Source organism: Balaenoptera physalus (genome assembly GCF_965194825.1).
Source record: "Balaenoptera physalus genome assembly, chromosome: 15".
NCBI lineage: Eukaryota > Metazoa > Chordata > Mammalia > Artiodactyla > Balaenopteridae > Balaenoptera > Balaenoptera physalus.
In genome coordinates, this window is record NC_138894.1 from 12,417,824 (window position 1) to 12,438,725 (window position 20,902).

General features: G+C 48.1%; 1 protein-coding gene across 1 annotated transcript in view; it reads right to left on the minus strand.

Moving 5' to 3' along the window:
- Positions 1–2,003: 2,003 nt before the first annotated feature.
- The window catches only part of NPHP1 (nephrocystin 1), a 102,554-nt gene continuing 83,655 nt past the window's right edge, over positions 2,004–20,902 (minus strand). The window contains exons 21-23 of the mRNA XM_082426780.1: positions 7,990–8,157; positions 5,665–5,787; positions 2,004–3,650 (exon numbers count right to left, since the gene is read on the minus strand). Coding sequence (XP_082282906.1) covers positions 3,588–3,650; positions 5,665–5,787; positions 7,990–8,157 — 354 coding nt within the window. The 3' untranslated portion in view covers positions 2,004–3,587. The remainder of the gene's footprint in view (positions 3,651–5,664; positions 5,788–7,989; positions 8,158–20,902) is intronic.

The following is a 20,902-nucleotide window of genomic DNA, read 5'->3' on the forward strand; positions in this document are numbered from 1 at the left end:
ACGAGTCGCTGAGAGGTGACGGGCCAGCTGCTGTGTAATGACCAGGCTAGGACAGAGGTAGGGACATGCGGCCTTGGAGATGGTTGACCGAGGGACAGGAGTGCTGGGAATAAGATTGGTCATCTTCTGGTGTCCCAGGAAGCACCGGGTCCCACCCGGGAGAATCTAGCAGCAGAACGTGGGGTGTGAGCTCTGCAGATGTCGGGGGACATCAGCACCGCTCCCCCACTGCCCATCACGTTGATCAAGGGCTGCCTGAGGTCCTCCATGGTCAACGTCCAGCTTTCACTGAGATGTGCTCCCGGGCAAATCCCTAACGGGAAGGTCAGTGACAGATTTGGGGGCAGGAGGGGGCAGGAAGGTGAGGGTAACACCCTGTCAACTAGAGATTTTCCATTCCTGCTGAGGTAGACCCCAGAGCTAAGTATGTTGTTTAGTTTTCAAATTTTAATGGTTTTTTTTTTTTCTTATCTCATTTAAAGATCACAGCCCAGTTATTGGTCAAAGCAGAACTTCGGCTGTCTGGACAAAGCTGCCAGTCAAACCTGCTACCGACTTGTTCAGCCAGGCCCATAGAGTGCAGCTGTCAGGACCCTGCGTCCCAATGCCTGTGGCCCCAGTGCCCAGCATGGGCTTGCGGCTCAGGACAAGGTCGTGGGATTGAGGCAGGAGATAGATGGGCCCCAGGCTGAGCTCCAAAATAGCAGGAGTGAGAGAGGAGCTGAGCCCTGCCCAGATAAGAGATAGAGACCGCATATTCCTTGTTCTCGAGGTCAAGGAGACCTTCCCAACTATACTGGGAGTGCTCAGGAGGTCAAAAAGGGAGTGATGTCAACCTAGCTATACTCCTCTTCGCTAGAACCCATCTTGGCTAAGAGGTGCATGCGCACACAGGGGAGGACCCTGAGATAAACCAAATACAGACTCAGAACGAGGCAAAGCAAGATGATTGGCCAAAGGAGACCTGGAAGAAATGCCCCATGTAAGTGTTTCAAACTACCCTGAGGGCGCGGCTCTCTCTCTGGGTCCACCCCTGTGTCTATCCACACGTACTCTTTTTCTTCCTAATAAACACTTTACTTGTTTTGCTACTTTCTGTCTTTGTGGGAATTCATTTCTGCAAAGCCAAAGGGGCCTTGCCACAGGCCATCGTGGTCTGAGGCTAGGATTCAGCGCTCTCACTGCCTTGGCCTGACTTCAATCTCTGGCTGGGGAACCGAAACCCTGCTTTAAGCTGCTGCAGGCTGAGGCCACCTGAGATCAGGATGTCTTAGTCTGAGCTCCCCTGAAGCCCACCCTGAGGCGAGGACTTGGGTGCAGGATCCAGGGAGCCCCGTGGGAAAGCGGGGGCTCCCTGGATCCTGCTGGGTGAGGGACACCCAGCAAAGCCCAGCCTCGCTCGGCCCAGGGGGTGCACCCCTCTGCTGGGGGCTCTGAGGAGCCCGGTAGGCTGCCTCGGGTCTTCCCCACAGAAGATGAGAGCTGGGGAGAGTCCTAGAGAGAGACGACAGCCGTCCTGAAGGCAGGAAGGTGGCTGGGAGCTACAGCAGCTGCAGGTGAACTAGGGGGTGCCGGGGCTCAGGGCTGGGTCCACAGTGTCTGCCCAGTGGATGGGGGCGTTGCAATGTGATGGGAGGACAGGACAGCACCCCATGAAGGAGAGCAGGGACATGAGGACAGAAGGCTGGGTAAGGGGTCTTCTCCTGCCCACCCAGGCCTCTGCACCTCCCAGGCCTGGCCAGGGGATCCCTGATTTTGCTTAAGCTGCATGAGTTTGGTTTCTGGAACTTGCACCCAAACTATTCTTACTGAAGTGGAAATGACACCACAAACCGGAGCCCTGGAGACAGTCTCAGTGCCCCTGTGTAGCTGCCCTAGAAGCAAGGCCGGGTGGGCTGGGCCTTAAAACCCTCCACGATGTGCTTTCTGTGCAATTGCTGTCGGGACCTGTCACATGGTGGCCAGTTCCAGTGCTGACACCACGAAACCGACCAACTCCAGGCTTTTGACTGTACAAATGACTTTTATTTGGATGTGGCTACTCAGTAAATATTTAACAATGACCATCTCAGATAGCCACCAGGCAAGAACGTGAGAGATGAACGGTGGCTTTTCAAGCTATGGGAGCGATTAGAAAGTGAGTTGTCAGGGAATGAAGCCAGAGTTTTCTCTCCGGTGACTTCCCCTCCTGCCTCCCCCTCCCCTTCAGGAGCAGAAAAGAGTCAATACAAAACTGTAAGCCCTAGAATAGGCTAAGACAAGTCCCTTCCACATAATAATTTATTTCATTTCAAAACGGCATCGGGCCCATGCAGTTAAGGGGCTGAGCCCTGACTCAACGTTAGAGATTGAGGCCAAGCAGCTGGAACCCCAGCACAGGGGCAGAATCGCCAGACAGCACAGGGGCAGAAACGCCAGACGGCACAGCCTACTTTTGAAAAACATTTACTTGGGAATCCAGCACCTCGATTTTACATTTCTCTGTGCCTTTTCTTTGAGAATGGCCCCAAAGTGCAAATACATTTGCATGTCCTGGCCCCTGGGAGCCCTTCACTGCAGGAGGCTGGCTGGGTGGTTCCAGGCCCCTCCCAGCTGGACCACTCGGGGATGCATGGGAAACAGGAGGAACCCTGGGATGGGTCCTTTCCGGCCTCATCGATGTCCCACGTGTGACAGGAGCCCAGAGGAGAATCCTGGCGTGTAACGTCCTGCTGGCTTCCTTGATGGTCTTTTCTGAGGGATAGGGTGACTCCCAGTCCTTAGGGAGTGGGGTCTGGAGGCCTGACCCAGGCGTCCTGCAGCCCTGCAGTTCTCTGAGCAGAGCGGCCTGACTTACAGTTATAGAGAAGCGGATTACACCCTTCCCTCCCCGACCCCCTCCTCCCTTCCCCCAGGTCTTGCTGTGTAAAAATTTTGTAGAGCCAATCTCTTATTATCTACCCTCAAAGCTGATTTTACACAGATTTCCCTTGGCTCCCAAAGCTGGGGAGGAAAGGGGAGGGGATGTGAATGGGGGTCGGGCAGCGTGGGAGGGGGCAGCAGGTTTGGACCACCGCTGAGAAGCAGAGACAGGACCACGGGACAGGAACAAGGTCTGTGGGTCTTCAGATCTGAAGGCGTTGACAGCACCATTTCGATTTTAAGAAAATTATGAAGGTTCCCATAGACCTGCTGTGGGGAATCTCGTTGCTGAGGCAGAATCCCCAAACAGGCCTGATGATGGTAGACCTGGAATATTCAGGAGTGAGGGCTTACAGATGTTAGTTTTCTAGAAGAGCGAGGTTCATTGTCAGATAATTCCAAGAGACAGTTACTTTCCCAGGCAAAACAAAACAAAACAAAACAAAAAACAACAAAGCCCTCCTCCCAGCTTTTTCATATTCATCACAATGAATTAAAATGTCCAAACAGATCTTGCCAGCATGTGATTTCATCACTCGTTCTGAAAAGATGGTCTGTTGATCCAGTGATATCATTGCTGAGCTTCTGTTTATCAGCCAGATGGCAAATGTTGAAACCCACTTTTGGGAGCTGATACTCCAGGCTTTAAAAGAGCGTTTCCCACGTCGGCCCAGCTCCCTGCTTCTTCAGTGGTAATAGATGCTGAAGGCGTGGAGGATGTAGAGCAGGGAGGTGATGAAGGCAAAGAACTGGAAGAGCCGGGGAGTTATTTCCTCAGGGATGCTGGTGATCGCTCCCCGCTCCCAACCCACACAGGCCCTTCGCTGCTGGGAGGCCCTCGTTCTGACCCTGCTTCGTCCCCTCTCTGCCCAAGCCCTGCCTGGCTTAAGGGCGGCAGCCACTGGCCAGCCCCTCCATCCTCCTCGAGACGCTCCATCCCCGTGTTCCACTGTGACTTTGCAGCATCCCTCTCACCTGCAGACGTGTGCTCCTCTACCTGGCCATAAAGTGGGTCCATCTCCATCCCTGCCCTGGACCCTCTCCCCCTCTTCTCTCTGTGTCTCTCTCTCTTGCTGTCTGGTTCTGGGCACTCTCCCCCCACTCACCTTCAGCCACTGTCTGTGCTCTGATGACAAGTTTCACTCACTGGTCCAGAACTCAACTCTGCGCACCCATCTCTCGGCTCCTCAGTGCCTCAGAGGCCCCACGAGCTCTCTATGGTCCAGACTGAACTCCTGAGACTTCCTCACTAGCTCAGTCAGCCCCAGGACCCTCATCTCATCCAGCTACCCAAGCCACAAACCTGTGACCCCTCCCTTCCCAGGAGTCCATCCCCAACCCGCCACGTCCAAAGCCATCCCCAGAGTCGCCCAACTGCGCTGCCTGATGATGTCCTGACCCAGCAGACGACTCCAGCCTCACTTCAACCCTCTGTCCAATCACACTCTGTTCCATTCATTCATTCATCCAACAAATATCTTGTAAGCACCTGCTGTGCTTCAAGAGCAACTGTGGCTATAATGCTGAACAAAAATTCAAAAATTCCTATCCTCCTAGAGCTTACCTTTTAGTGGCAGAAGCAGAAAATAAGCAAGATAAACCAGTAGAGTAGTATGGAAGGTGGGGCTAAGCGCGCAGGAGAAAATAAAGCAGGAAGGGGACAGGGAGGGGAATGGCCTCACCCAGAAGGAGAAACGAGCAGGAGGAGACGGAGCTGCGGTGCTTGTCCTGGGGCCAAGGCCAAGGCCAAGGCGAGAGCGGGTCCAGGGGCAGCAAGGAGACTGACGTGGCTGGAGCAGGAAGGCAAGGGCGAGCAGCCGGGCTGGGGGGGCAGAGTGGTGCTGGGCCAGGAACAGGAGGGAGCAGACCGGCCGGAAAGGCAGCCAAAGCCCCCTGAGGCCTCCCTAGTGGGTCACCTGGCTTGCCCGGCATCCTTCTTCCAATGGGGTCAGCACCCTGCGCCACACCCCTTCCTCCTGCTGCCTGATCCCTGTGGGAGTGCCCGACTGACACAGGACCTTCCCGGTCACAGCGGCAGGTGGGGGAGGACTGGGACCCAGCCTGGGTATTAGACCTTCCTGGGAAGGTGTAAGGAAGGTTAGGCGGTGCCAGAGGTGAAATTCCCCAGCTGTGAGCCACCTGCCACGTGAGGGCGCCATCCCACCAAGAGAGGAAGGAGGCTGCCTCGCGGGGACTGGAAAGGCCGGGCCCTGCTGGCCTAGAGTCTCCGGTCCCAGTGGACCTAAAGGCCAGGGGTCCTGCGTGTCCCATGACTCGCCTGGACCACCTTGCCTCGGATTCCATCAGCCAATATGTTACCCTGTGCATGTCTGTCATTGAAATAAAAGGACACGGGAACTTGAGCCATGCTGAGGAATTCCGGCTCCATTCCAGCAGCAATGGGAGTCACTGAAGAGTTTTCAATAAGAGATGTGTATTTTAGAAAATTTACGTTTTGGAAAAACATATTCTGAGGGCAGCGTAGTGGGAGTAAGAGGGAGCAAGAAAACCCGAGACGAGAGATGACACCTGAACTTGGACTTGGTACCCTGTGAGCTTGGGCACACCTGATTGCGTGCGCATACGTGCGCGCACACACACACACACACACACACACACACACACACACACACACCCCTCCTCCTATCCTGCAAGGCTCCTTCAGCCTGAGGGCTCAGGAACATCTGTTCTGCAGGAGACAGAATTAAGCCTCATGCATTTCCCTCCATGGTGGCAGCTGTCATGTTCTTGCCCAGCACTCACCGAGGCTGCAGTGTTTATGTAGTAGTTTTTCAGGTCCTTGTTCTCAGACACGATCGTGGCATGTACTTGTAAGACGGCGGCACTCATGTACAGGATGCCAGTGGTCCCGTGGTACAGGCTGTCCTGGAAAGATGGAGCAGAGGCCATGGCCACAGTCACGTGGACATGCGAGCAGGTAACACTTTCCTCTTTGACTACGTAGCTGAGAAGAGGGGGCAAAAGAGACAAGCCTGCTCCCGAAACTCCTGCTTTTTTCTTTTGCAGTGTTTCTAATGAAATTTCTATGTGGTGAACAATAGTGGATTAATATATGGCAATAATAATACCAATATGAACCAACATTTATTGAGTGCTTCTTCCCAGCCAAGCTCTAGGCTAAGCCTTTTCCCCATTTATCTCATTTAACCTTGTCAACTATGAGGTCGGTACTATTTATCGTTAGTGCCATTCTGAGGAAAGAGAAGTTCAACGTTAAAGTCAGTGAATAAAAGCTGAGCCAGGATTTGAGCCCAGGCCACATTAACACCAAGCCTGTGCTCCTAACCATTAGTGCTATGAAGACCTTCTGTCCTAACGGTATACACATGTGTCATCTCATCTTCACAGCTAATTTCATGAGGCTGCTACTATTAACGTCTCCACTTTACAGATGAGAAAACTGAGGCTTAGCTGACACATGGCAGAGTCAGGCTAATCTGACTCTAGATTTCAATTTTTGAACCTCTATGCTAAACTCTCAGCAGAGTTCTTCAATACCACAAGGATGTCATCGTTATCAATTCTGGGAGGAAGGTCATAATAGGCAAATCGGCATTTTGCAGCCCCTAAAGAATATTCATCAGTAGATGAAAGAAAGCATTAGAGAAAAAGTTGATGGGGTAAGGTTGTCACAGTGAAAGAGGGACCAACAGTCACTATGTGTGATGTGACTTGAAGCCACTTATGAAGCGTTCTTGCCAGAAAGGTTTAACCCATCTTCAGTTTAACCTTTAGATGCGAACTTCCAGCTTACAGAAAATTCAGGGACTAGACCAGCAAGTCAAATCACACCAGGAAGAAGCCAACAAACCCAAAATGTGGGACCTTCTACAGGACAGCTGACCACCCAGTTTCTTCAGCAAGTCCCCGTCAGGGAGAATCATTCTAGATTAAAGGCACCCAATAACCATCACTACCAAGTGCAAGTGGGCGTGGTGAGAAGCCCGATTCAAACAGGCCAACTGCAAAAAGATGTTTCAGTCACAATGGGGGAAACCTGAATGTGACCTGCGTCTTTGATGATACCGGGGAATTATTGTTAACTTTATGTTAAGTGTGCTAATGTAAGAAAGTGTGTGTATTTTTTGGAGGTATACTGACGTGTCTGGAATGGAATGACATGATGTTTGGGGTTTGCTTTAAAATTCTTCAGGGGGAAAAATAAAGGCTAGGTGAAGCAAGTGTGATAAAATCTTGAAAATTCTGGAATCTGGGTTATGGTTACATGAGGGTCCATAATATAATCCTCCCTACTTTTTGTATAGGTTTTGACTTGTTCAATATAGAAGAATTTTCAGTGGTCATCAAGATGATGTGATGAAAAAAATTTAACGACATAATATTAAACGAAAGACTCTACGTCCAAGATTATTGGTTCAGTGCGATTTATGCATTTTGCATAAAATTTGCCAGGAATATGGAAGATTGAATTGTGATAGGTGATTGTGGTAGGATCTTGAGATTGGGGTGATTCTTTTTCGACTAGCCTTTCCTTCAATGCTGCCCCAATGATTTTACCATAAATTAAATCTAGAGGGAAAACGCTTCCAGATGCGCTTGCTGCAGGAGTAGCTGGGCCATGGATATTCCCTAATGAGGGAGGCAATAGGGGGGAATACAGTGAAGGATGGACTCTGGCACAGGAAAGCTTTCATTCCGACCTAATGGTAAACACATTCAAACAAAAAGTCGGGGTTCCCTAGGGCAGGGGTTCCCAACCCCTGTTAGGAACCGGGCCTCACAGCAGGAGGTGAGGGGCAGGGGGTAGTGAGCAAAGATTCATCTGCCACTCCCCATCGCTCCCCATCGCTCCCCATCTCTCCCATTACCGCCTGAACCATTGCTCGTATCACCGCCTGAAGCACCCGCCCACCCCCACCCCGGTCCATGGAAAAATTGTCTTCCACAAAACCGGTCCCTGGCGCCAAAAATGTTGGGGACCGCTGCCCTAGGGGCCCAGGCCAGGGAAGGTCTCTGGTTCTCCTTCCCGCCCAGGAGGCCTGCTGCCTCACCACACCCAGGACGTTGGCCTGGGAGGAGCCAAGTGTCGCTCTCACTTGTTCTTACCAGGATTTTCCAGGACTCGAATCTTTTGTAAAATCCGAACCCATAAGACAAGAGGAGCATCAGGGAGATGAGGAACGAGGTGAGCGAGACGTACATCACCCATCCTTGTAGCAGTGGGTCTGCTACCTGGGTGGCAGCCACCAGGATCCAGACCCAGCACCCAAATATCTGTAAGAGAAAACCACAGAAGAAGGGGCTTTATTGGCTGGTCTGGGGCACGTTTCCCTTTGCGGGTCACCTCTCTCCTCCTCTGGCTCTGGTTAAACGCTCTTCAGGTGGAGTTAGGTGGGATTCAAGAGGGAAATGGGGAAGGAAGGCTGGCCCCTGAGCCAGAGTAAATTTTGTTAGGAAATTCACGTGGTTAACACAGAGGTTTCCAATGGAAAGACTTGGCTAAATTCGGCCTGTGGATGTGTCTTCTTGGCCCAAACAGTGTTGGTATATAGAGTTTTTGAAACATTTCTGCATACGTTGCCAACATTTAAAAGGGATATTTCACATGAAAAATTCAGATTTCAGACATTTTTTTGAGAAATCCATAGTTCTGGCCACAGTGAACCCATTTCCCCAGCCAGAGTAGCCTGAAACCAGTTGTGACTGGCTCTTTAAAAAGGACCTGGAGTTCTCAGTGGACCACATCCCCAGCCTTCCCAATCCCTATGCCATTGTGTGGCACATTCCCGGTTGCTCACTTTCACTGTGGAATAGTATTCTCCTTCTGGCTCCCTTCATCCACTGACAGTGCCTGCCTAGCCCTGTGGATATTTGGTTTGGAGCCTCCTAGGTATAGTATCTGACGCCCTGGAGTCAGTTACCAGTTGGGCAATACAGTTCCATTTAAATCACCTCTCAACTCTGTCTAGCCACTTATTATCCCTTTGGCGGAAAAGCCAAAACTTATTCCTGTTGCCTCGGGCTCTGCACTTGTTTGCTTTGGGGCTGGGCTTGCAGCCATGTTGGTGAGCCCAGGGAGAAACTAAATGTCCACCAGACAGCACATTCAGTTAGAGGCCTGGAGGACAAGGGTTTACAGGCACATGAGCACCAAGGATTTTTGTTCTTGGTTTGTCTCCTCTCCTTCCCGGCCCTCCTTAGAATGTCCTGGCGAGTCTCCTGGGTTCCCCCTGTCTTCACTCCTGTTACATCTGTGCTTTTAAGCACCACATGGGCTGGTGATCCCAGGAACCCGGTGCAGGTCATTTCTCTCTCTGCAGCCTTCAGCCCTGCATGCCCGCTTGATGTCTCTACTTGGACATCTCTCTGCACTTGTATGACCCCTGAGAGCAAGTGCCTCATTACAATTTGCACCCTAGGCACCCCACTTGCCTCACTCCACTCCTGGCCCTGCCCCTCAAGCTTTTCAAGTCTAACAGGTACAAAACCTGAACTCATTGCCACTCCCCAATTCCTTCAAAACCCTCATCAGCACCTCCTGAGAATGATCCTTCTGAGGAAGAGAGTTATGGGATTGGGAACGAGTGTACAGTGGCCTCCAAAGATAATGATAATGTTCTATTTCTTTCACTTCATAGTAGGTACATGGGAGTATATCTTTTATTAAGTAATACGATAATTCTGAAAAAGAAGAATTTGTTGGACTATGAGACCACTGGAGATTCGGAGTGATGGGAAACGGGGAGCCAAGGATGTCTCTTGGGTTTGTGGTTTGGAGGATTCACACTACTAGATTAAAAAAAATTTTTCTCTAAAGTTACAGCACTCAAAATAGTTGTCAGTGCAGGTGACTCACATTTCTGCCCATCTCAGGAGAAAGCTCATCCCCTTCCCTAGTTCTATTGCCTTTTCACACAAATTTTATTTTAATTTTTTTTTACTTAAAAAATTTTTTTTATTTTATTTTTTGGCTGTGTTGGGTCTTCTTTGCCGCTCACGGGCTTTCTCTAGTTGTGGCGAGTGGGGGCTACTCTTCGTTGCGGTGCACGGGCTTCTCTTTGCCGTGGCATCTCTTGTTGCGGAGCATGAGCTCTAGGCGTGTGGGTTTCAGTAGTTGTGGCACACAGGCTCAGTAGTTGTGGCGTGTGGGCTTAGTTGCTCCACGGCATGTGGGATCTTCCTGGACCAGGGATAGAACCTGTGTCCCCTGCATTGGCAGGTGGATTCTTAACCACTGCACCACCAGGGAAGTCCCTCAGATAAATTTTAGAATCAGATTATCAATATCTACAATATATACCTGCTGGGATTTTGATTGTGTTAAATTTATAGAACAATTTGGGGAGACTTGACATCTTTACTATGATGAGACTTCCAATCCATGAACATGGTATGCCTCTCCAATGATTAAGATGTTCTTTGACTTTTATCAATGTTTTGTAGTTTTTAGCATACAGATACTGTACACATTTTCTTATAGTTACGCATAAGTATTTTATTTGGGGGGAGCTACTGTAAATAGTATTATTTTTTTTAATTTCCATTTCCCAGTTGTTCCTTGCTAGCAGATAGAAATATGATTGACTTTTTGTTTGTCAATATTGTATCCTGCAACTTGCTAAACTCACGTATTACTTTAAGGAGGGTTTTGGTTTTTGAGGGGGGGCATGTTATTTGGTAGGTTCCTTGGGATTTTCTATGTGTCTCATTAGATTTTAATCTTTATGATTACTAATAAGATTGAGTCTATTTTCATATGTTTCGTGTATTTCTTCTTCTGTGCAATTTTTTATTGTTGTTTTTTAATTGGTTACATATTTCTTACAGGTGTGTCTTTTTTTTATTGATTCATAGGAATTCTTCCTAATAGTGTGGATCTCATTAACTGTTATAAATATGGCAGATATATTCTGCCAGCTTATGTCTCTCACATTTTTTTCTGTTTTGTTATACTTGTTCATTTGTTTTATTTTTTAGATTCCACATATAAGTGAAATCATACAGTATTTGTCTTTCTCTGCTTTATTTCACTAAGGATAATACCCTCCAGGTCCACCCATGTTGTCACAAATGACAATATTTTATTCCTTTTTAATGGCTGAGTAATATTCTGTTGTGTGTATATACCACATCTTCTTTATCCATTCATCTGTTGATGGACACTCAGATTGCTTCCATATCTTGGCTGTTATAAATAGCACTGCTATGAACACTGAGGTGCATATGTCTTCTTGATTAGTGTTTTTGCTTTCTTTGGATAAACACCCAGGAGTGGAATTGCTGGATCATATGGTAGTTCTATTTTTAATTATTTGAAGAACCTCCATATTGTTTTCCATAGTGGCTGCACCAATTTATGTCTCACATTTTATGATGTCTTTTGGTGAACTGAGTTCTTGATTTTAACGTAATTGAATATGTTAATCTTTTCTTTTATAGACTGTGCTTTTTCGGTCAAGTTTAAGATCTCCTTAAGAAATGAAGATTTTCTTGCATCTCAGATATTCTTCTGGGATCACTTTCTTTCTTCCTGCAATACAACTGTTAGTAGTTTCTTTAGGAAAGGTCATTTGGCAGCAGTCAGTTTGTCGGAAAACTGTCCTTATTTCCCCCCTGACAATTATTTCCTTTGAAGGTATTTTCTGTGTTCTACATCTTTCCATAGTATTCCATTTTGCTCCAGCTTCATTGCCGTTGTGGAATCTGTCTTAGGTATCTGGCTGCTTTTAGAGTCTTCCCGCTGTCTCTGGTGTTCTGCAGTTTGTGCAATAGTGGTACAGGGTGTTGAGGTGTTGTGTATCTTTTCATTAATTTTGCTTGGTATTTATTTTATATTCAATATCTGATGATTCCATTGTCTTTGTCTTGGTAGCCTGATTCTGTAGTTTGTGGCTTCTGTTAACTTTCATTCCTGTTCACTTTTTCCCTCCTATGTTTATTGAAGTTTGATTGTGATCACGACTGTGGGTGTAGCTCAGTTCTGAATGATGCTCTTGGAGACTTCCTGGATAAACAACTCCACTTACTTCTGTCCAGCTCGGCTGAAAGATATGCAGCTTTCGGGTCCTGCTTTTCTGGGACTAGAGTTCTCATCTTACAAATAAACAATAAGGTTCCCACTGCCGTTGTCCTGGAGAGGAAAAGTACGTTTGAATTTATGGAGAATTCTCAGGTTCTTCTGAAGAGAAAGGTACCAGGAGGAGAAGCCAGAATAGACCAGAGAGTTGACAACAAGGCAGAGCTTCCTAGGCTCTTGTACGGCTGGGCAACACCCCCAGAAGCCTGGACGCCTCTGAAAGCACCAGCTCTGGGAGCACATCTCCCCAGACCTCAACAAACAATCTCCAAGTGAATTTTGGAAGTCCTAGGCTGGGCCTGGGACTGCCAGTGAGTGAGCCAGGGCTGCCCTGTCCTGAGGAGGGAGTGTTGCAGGATGACAGCCACTGTCCCCAGGTTCTTGCCTGTTGATCCCAGTGACGGGGGCACTGATGCTGCAGGGAGGTGCCAGGGCTTGGCTTGTGGGTACCTGCCAAGCACCTTCCCCACCAAGCCATGGGAAGTGCATAAAGATGCTGGCCCACCGCCAGTACCCGAACAATGCTGGCTATTAGTGGGAATGGCATTCGGGAGTTAGTGACTGCACCAGAACCTGTAAAATTTTAGACTCACTTGAGACCTCCGAGGGCAGAGAATGGTCTGTGCCATTCACCATTGTATTCCTAGTTCCCAGCACAGGGCCTGGAACAAAGTAGGTGGGAAGGGTGTCAGAGAGCATTCTTTCAACTGACTCAGTGATAAGCCCACCACCGCCTCACATTCACTAGGGGCTTTACAGTTTATAAAATGCATTCACTCAGACGGCCTCATTTCTGTACAGCAATTCTAACTCCCTTGGGCTTTCTAAGACCAGAGAGCTGCCACTTGATACCTGCCGCCACTTACTGCCAGCTCACCTGTGCCAGGTCCAAGGGAGCGGGCGAGTGTGCCTCAGCCCCACCTGGCCTGTCAGTGCTGGCAAAGGGGTCCCCGCCCAGCTCCTGCCATCAGAGGCCACACTGGGCAGACACTGCTGCACGCATGCAGTCTATATGTCCCCACTTCATTCTCACCACGGTCTGTGAGGTGCTGCTGACCTGGAGGGGACTGAGGTCTGAGGCCACGCAGGGCACAGGGTAGGGCACCTGTGCGTCTCACCTCACAACCAGATATCGCACCCCAAAGGTAGGACCTCTGAGCATTTGGGAATCTACTCAAATTGCACGGGAATCTTCTTGGCGTAAAGGTTGCATAATCCATGATCAACATTACACAGAGGAATGTTATTTACTTTTTATTTCCACACCCTCTACCTTCTGAACAGTTGAAGGGACCAGGGCCAAGGACAAACTCCAGGTGAACTGAGACCCAGTGGAGTTTGTTATCCTGTTTCTGCCTCAAGCAGCCTAGGTTGGATTCATTACAGGGAAGGCAATTTTGAGTATTTGTCTTGACTTTTTTTTTTAAACTTATATTTAGCTTTCCAAATTTTCTTTGGCAACCTAAACTGCTGTCTCCTTTTAATCCTCATTTTGTATTTCTCAAGAGCAGGAGATATTTTTAGATGTTTGGGGCTGGCCTTCAACTTGGAAGAATATTTTATTAGAGGCAGACATTTTGAGCAAGTGTATTTCAAATACAATTTTGGCAATTTCTTAAGTCTGTTCCTTAAGAGCAATCACGGATTACTCCTCTATGCATTTTCTAAAGGCTGAACCGAAACTGGAAAGGACCACTTAAGGGAGGACAGAGCTTAACAATAAGTTTATTAATTACTCATTCTTCTCTAGAACATGGAGAATAGCTCCCTCACGTTTAGAGAGCTGGTTAAAGAACTAGAGGATGAGAACTGGGGTAACAGCACCCAGATGGGAGCGATGGCTGATTCCAGGTCTAGGGTGGGAAGTTGGGCCTGATACCTCATCAGAGCAGATAGCAAAGGCTTCTGGGGTTAGGTCAGAAGGATTCAGAAGGCTCCTGCTGGCCAAAGATGGGACAATTTGACCTCTAAATAAATATAATAACTACTATGGGATTGGACTGTATCAACCAAGTCGCACGTCATGAGTTGAAAATGATACTCTTTAAAAAGCCCTACTTTGGTCACTTTTGGAAGATGCTTATTATTTTGGAAGGCAGCTATGTTCACCACTATACCGCCAATAATTATTATTTTGAAAAATGCTTAATAAAGGAAAAGAATTAAGCCAAAAATATGGCATAAGGGTAAGGAGCTTCTAAAATACATGGATTCCTGAGTCTTAACCCTCAGAGCAGCACCCTGAGTCTTGCTACTCCTGGAACCATCCGGGGACTTTGAGGAAGCCCCAAGGTCTGGATCCTGCCCCAGAGATTCTGATGGAACTGATGAGGGAGGCTGCGTTGTTAAAAGATCCCCAGGTCATGCAGCCAGGACTGAGAACCCCCAAAGCCCCTCTCTTTGCTTCCAGGCTCATCCACTTCAGTTCATGAGACAGGAAGCATCGATGTTCCTGGATTCGAATCCTACCTCTGCCTATTGGGCAGGTTATTTAACTCATCTATGTGTCCATGTCCTGGTCCATCAAACAGAGGAGGTGGGGATGGCTTCTCTCTCCTGGTTTCTGTGAAAATTAGACGAGTTTCTCTGGAACAGGGTGAGTGTTGAGTAACCATTTTTGGCCATGTTGTTAGCTATAAGGAGATTGGAGGGAATCTTCCCTGAGAAAGACCCAGAAGAGGGAAACTCCAAGGCCAGCTTTCCTGAGGGATGGGAAGTTCACTTCTGGAAGAGCTGGAAGACTAATCAGCGGGGTGAGTGAGAACATTCAGTGGGCACAGACCCCTTTAAGGAGTTGATGAAAGTTTTGGTCACCTAGAAAAATGTACCGATGTATGTGCACGATTTTTGTCTACAAATCTTGGGACTCACAGACCCTCAAAGTCCACCTGCAGTCCCCAGGTTGAAGTCAATTGCCATTGCCATTGCCAGGTTAAATAACGGTGCCGTCAGCCAATCTACTATTTTGACAATATTGATCAAGACATTAAATGCACATATTGTTCGACCCAGTAATTTCACTTTTTGGAATTTGTCCTATAAATAATGCACGTGCACAAAATGATGAATGTATAAGGTTGTTTATTAAATCCTTGCTGCAGAAATAGAGACACAGATGTAGAGAACAAACATATGGACACCAAGGGGGGGAAAGTGATGTCGGGGGTGGTGGTGGTGGGATGAATTGGGAGATTGGGATTGGCATGTATACACTAATATGTGTAAAATAGATAACTAATAAGAACCTGCTGTATAAATAAATAAATAAAATAAAATTTAAAAATTCAAACCCTCCCCCCCAAAAAGCCTTGCTGGTTACAGAAAGATAAAGAAACATCCCAAATGTTCATTCAGAGGCGGCTAGTGAAAGCAATTATGTCTGCACAATGGAACACTCAGCAGCCTTCAAAAAGAATGAAAACTCTGTATACCAAAATGAAACAAACTCTAAGAATTGTGCAAGGCAGAGACCAGCGTGCCCAGTGTGCTATGATTTATATAGAAAAAGAAGAAAATGTATGTGCTTGTGCTTGTGTATATGTGCATTTGTTTGTAGATGCACAGAATGTTTCTGGAATGAGACTCAATAAACCAATCAGTGCCCTGGCCTCCTGGGAGGAAAATTTCTTGGCTCAGGGACAGGGTTGGGAAGGTTTAAACTAATCCAAATCACCAACATATACACTGAAAAAGAAAGAAGAAAGACGCTGTGCTGGATGATGGATGCTCGTTTCAAAAGTCAAAAGATTTTGTAGCAACATGGATGGACCTAGAGATTGTCATACTGAGTGAAGTAAGTCAGAGAAAGACAAATATCATATGATACCGCTTATATGTGGAATCTAAAAGAACGGTACAAATGAACTTAGTTACAAAACAGAAATAGAGTCAAAGATGCAGAAAACAAACGTATGGTTACCAGGGGTGAAAGGGAGGAGAGCGATAAACTGGGAGATTGGGAGTGACATACACACACTATTATATATAAAATAGATAACTAATAAGGACCTACCGTATAGCACAGGGAACTCTACTCAATACTCTGTAATGACCTATATGGGAAAAGAATCTAAAAAAATTTTTTAAAAAGAGTGGATATAGGTATATGTATAACTGATTCACTTTGCTGTACACCTGAAACTAACAATGTTGTAAATCAACTATACTCCAATAAAAATTAAAAAAAAAAAGATTTTGAATGGGAGAGACAAAAAGAGAATTGCCTTTCCTTTGATCTGTCCACCTGGACAGAGCAGCAGAGAGCTGAGGGGCCTCCGAAGGGCCCATGCAGGGGCTGGGCTGCCACAGGGCAGTGAACTTCACACCCTGAGAGCTTCTGAAGACAGTGCTGTCCTAGCGATGACCCCATGTGAAGGGCGGAGGAGGAGCCAGAAGACACCTGGCTCAGGTCTGCACCTGGGCTCCTGGCTGCACCTAGGAGGTGTGGTCCAGGTGGGGCGGACCAGGTGCTGAGAACCAGGAGGAGATGCTGGCGATACTACAGGTGATACTACAGGTGATACTATAGGTGGCAGGTTTTTCTGCATAGCTGGGCGGCATTTCAGCCTGGCTGGTCCAGTCACCACCAACACTGCATTCCTTTTCTTACCACTTGCCTTAATCTTCATGAAGCGTTCATGGCCCCTCCTTCCCTTTCCTGGTACTCGGGTGAACGCAGACTGTACCACGAAGCCTCAGAAACTGCAGGCTGGGAGGAAAAAGCCTGACTCAAGACGGGGAGACCCAGGAGGTCAGCAGTGCCAAGTGAACTGGGGGCTCCCACCCCTTCTGATGGCCCGGGAGGAACGGGCTCCGCGAAGGACAAGTTCTGGCCTTGTCCACGGTGGGAACCAGAACTCCCTGAGGGCTCCCTCTGATGCTGAGATGTCTCGAGACAAAGACAATGATTGTCCCTCACATTCAGGTATCCATGGCCCACGTCGTGTAAGTCCAGGGTCTTTTGGCCATTGTTTATCCCCCTCCCCTTTAAAAAAAACTGTGGTAGGGCTTCCCTGGTGGCGCAGTGGTTGAGAATCTGCCTGCTAATGCAGGGGACACGGGTTGGAGCCCTGGTCTGGGAAGATCCCACATGCTGCGGAGCAACTAGGCCCGTGAGCCACAACTGCTGAGCCTGCACGTCTGGAGCCTGTGCTCCGCAACAAGAGAGGCCACGATAGTGAGAGGCCTGCGCACCGCGATGAAGAGTGGCCCCCGCTTGCCTCAACTAGAGAAAGCCCTCGCACAGAAACGAAGACCCAACATAGCAATCAATCAATCAATCAATAAATCTTAAAAAAAAAAAAACCGTGGTAAAATACACTGAACAAAATTTACCATTTAAACCATTTTTAAGTGTACAGTTCAGTGGTATTAAGTGCATTCATGTCGTGTAACCATCTCCACCGTCCATCCATCTCCAGAATACTTTTCATCTGGCAAAACTGACACCCTGCACCCATTCAACAATAACTTACTATTTCCCCCCTCCCCCAGCCCCTGGCAACCATCCTTCTTTTGTCCCTATAAATGTGACTACTCTAAGTACCTCATATGTGTGGAATCATAGAGTATTTGTTCTTTTGCGTCTGGCTTATTTCACTCAGCATATTGTCCTCAAGGTTCATCCATGTTGTCAGAATTTCCTTCCTTTTTAAGGCTGAGTAATATTCCATTATACCATGTACCTATTTCGTTTATCCATTCATCCGTCGATGGACACGTGGGCTGCTTCCACCTTTCGGCTATCGTGAGCAGTGCTGCTGTGAACATGAACGTACAACTACCTGTTCGATGCACCTCCTTTAAACGGGAAAAATAAGAGGAGATGCATCCAGGGGCTGCACTCTGGACCCCGTCGGGCAGTTCTGGTGCAAATGCCCGAGAGACACAGCTCCTTTGAACAGAGCACCCCGTGTTCGTGCCACTGTGGCCACAGCACGCGTCCCTCGGGAGTTTGGTACCGTCCACTCAAAACGCTTTAACTCGTTTAATGGCTTAAACGGCATGCCAGGAATTAGATCCGTTATTATTTTTCAACCCTAATATTTTAAATTGATTGTAAAAATAATGTTAACAGCAAAGGAATTTTTTATTATCTTTCTTCCCAGGCCCAGCGCTGGTGTATACATATTCTTTATAAAGTTGTAAATCACAGTGAACATACATTTTGTATTCAACTTTCCATATTTTTCTATTTTGCTATGTGGCTCAATAATACAGTCGATTCTCGTCGTTCAAGGTAGTTCTGTAAAGTTGCCCTCAGCACTGGCAAATTTAGTTGTGAATCGTGAAGCATTGCTCCTGGGAAAAGACAGAGCTAGGTTCCTGCGAGCTTGTGGTCACAATATTTTCATCAACTGATCAACACATAACTTTGTTTTATGTGTGTTTCTGTTTAAAGACACCTTATTTTAATATATACTGTTGATCCATTAACACTGAGCTCTCAGCCAACAGCTCTATGACTACACGCTTATCTAACACGTATTTTCTACATAAGGCAAATCACTGCCTTGTCAAACTTAGGAACACTAGAAATAAGTTCAGCAGAGGACTTGGGGCTATTTTAAATAGCAAAATCACCAACAAAAAGCACAAAAATATGCATGACATGGCACTAAACAGACCTGGGAAAGGACCCTGTTTACAGTATGAGCTGTAAGAAGGCAGCTATCAACCTCAGGTTTACCGTGTGTGTCTCTAAGTTGTGACTTAAATGTTTTTCCACTCTGCACATGTCCTCGAAATGACAGTGACAACACTGCAAGTATTGATTTGGGGGTTACACATAAATTTTAGCGAGTAAGTGAATTTGCAAATGCAGAATCCGTCAGTAATGAGGCCTGACTATACTTTCAATGCCACCATTACATTCCATCAAGTTGATAAAACTTCATTTACTCAATGAGGCCCCAGGGCAAGGAGGTTGGATGTTTCTAGCTTTTCCTGTTATAGATGATGCCACAGTAAATAACACTGCAGAGATAGTTGTCTTCTTCTAAATTCTTTCTATGGAGTAAATTGCCCAACTGGGCGTACTGGTGGGTGGCGTGGGGAGAGAGGGGATGTAGTGGGTGACTTTCCAACATGCGTTAGGTTCAACGCATCCCTTGGCTGGGACACGTATGTGACTGCCCTGGCCAGTGAGATGCAAGCCTTCTGGGGACTCCTGGGAAGGGCTTCTTCCTGCCTCAGTGATGAGACAGTCCCACTCTTGCTCTGGCCATGGCTGTGTCTGGTATTAGGCCTGGAGCTATGATGAGGAAGAGGACAGAGAGAAGGAAAGATGGGCGGCACAACCAGCCCAGGCAGAGCCTGCCTAACTTCGGGCTTCCCGGGACATGAGACTGCCTACTTCCCTTCTGCTGGAGCCAGTCTGAGCCAGCGACAGCCCTTGTCATAGCCCTGCTGAGGATGTGGGATGCGAGTCTTCGCACATCACCCACACCCCTCACCCCCTCACTGGCTCCCCGTGACCCCCAGGCCACACTCGGCCACCACCCAGCAGGCCCCGCCTGTGCCAGTCTCCCTGAGGCCTCTGCAGTGACCCCAGGATCGGGCCTTCCAAATGTGGGCTGAGATCTGTTAGTGGGTGCTGAAATCCATCTAGTCACCACCAGCATTAAGAGGTTAAGTAGACCAGCAGCAACATGGATGGACCTAGAGATGATCATACTAAGTGAAGTAAGTCAGACAGAGAAAGACAAATATCTTATGATATCACTTATATGTAGAATCTAAAAAATGATACAAATGAACTTACTACAAAACACAAGCAGACTCACAGACATAGAAAGCAAACCTATGGTTACTAAAGGGGAAGGAGTAGGGAGGGATAAATTAGGAGTTTGGGATTAACAGATACAACCTACTATATGTAAAATAGATAAACAACAAGGAGCTACTGTCTAGCACAGGAAACTATATTCAATACTTGTAATGACCTATAATGGAAAAGAATCTGAAATAAAATATATACATATAACTGAATCACTTCGCTGTATACCCGAGACTGACACAACGTTGTAAATCAACTATACTTCAATAAAAAGTAGCTTGTTTTGAAAAAAAAGTTAAGTAGACTAGAAGAAAAAATACAGTGCATTGTCCATAGAAAGGGAAATACTGTTTCCTGAATCTTTTGTTTCAGTTACACACACACACACACACACACACACACACACACACACACGAAGTTGCCATGAAAATACATTTCTTCAGTGCGTCACGGTCAGCTGTGGAAATCCCAGCTCTAGCCTGCCTTCCTGCCTCTGGCCGAGGCCCTCTGTCCCTCTCCACAGTCCCTCCCTGCACTGTGCCAGCGGGCGGACACTCCCCCGACGTCAGCTCAAAGCCCTGGCAGCTGCTACAGCCAGAGCCCCATCCTGGGTCCTGGGGGGCCACGCTGAGGCCTGTGTGGGACGCATGAGCCACTGAGAGGGAGGGAGAGGGGACGGTGGGCTGTCAGACACGCGGGGCAGTCCTGGAACGTCCCCTATCTGCGGTGATGGGACTTAGCATAAAGGCACGGGCGGCTTCCACAGCTGGGGGAGTTGGGGCCCAGCCCCTTCCAGGCCGCACGCCGCCCCTCCGTGGGGTCAGGCACCCCTCAGCAGTCCTCCCCTGGCTGCGGGCCTCCCTGCGGGCTCCGCAGGGCCCCCAGTGCCCACGTGGGTCCTCTTTAGCACCCACGAGGCCACTCCCATCTCCACATCTGGGGCCCGCAGCCTGTGAGGATCTCTGGGCTGGCAGGTCACCTCCTCTGACCCGGGAGGAAACCGGTTCTGAGAGGTGGAGTGACTTCCCCGTGAAGGCGTGGCCGGCCCGGGCTGCCATCCCGGACCCCGAGGCCACCCAGGCCACCGGCATTGCGTGGAAGCGCTACGCTCCATAATTCAACCCAGGACCCTTCCATGCACCAGCCGCTCCGTCCTGACTCCCCGA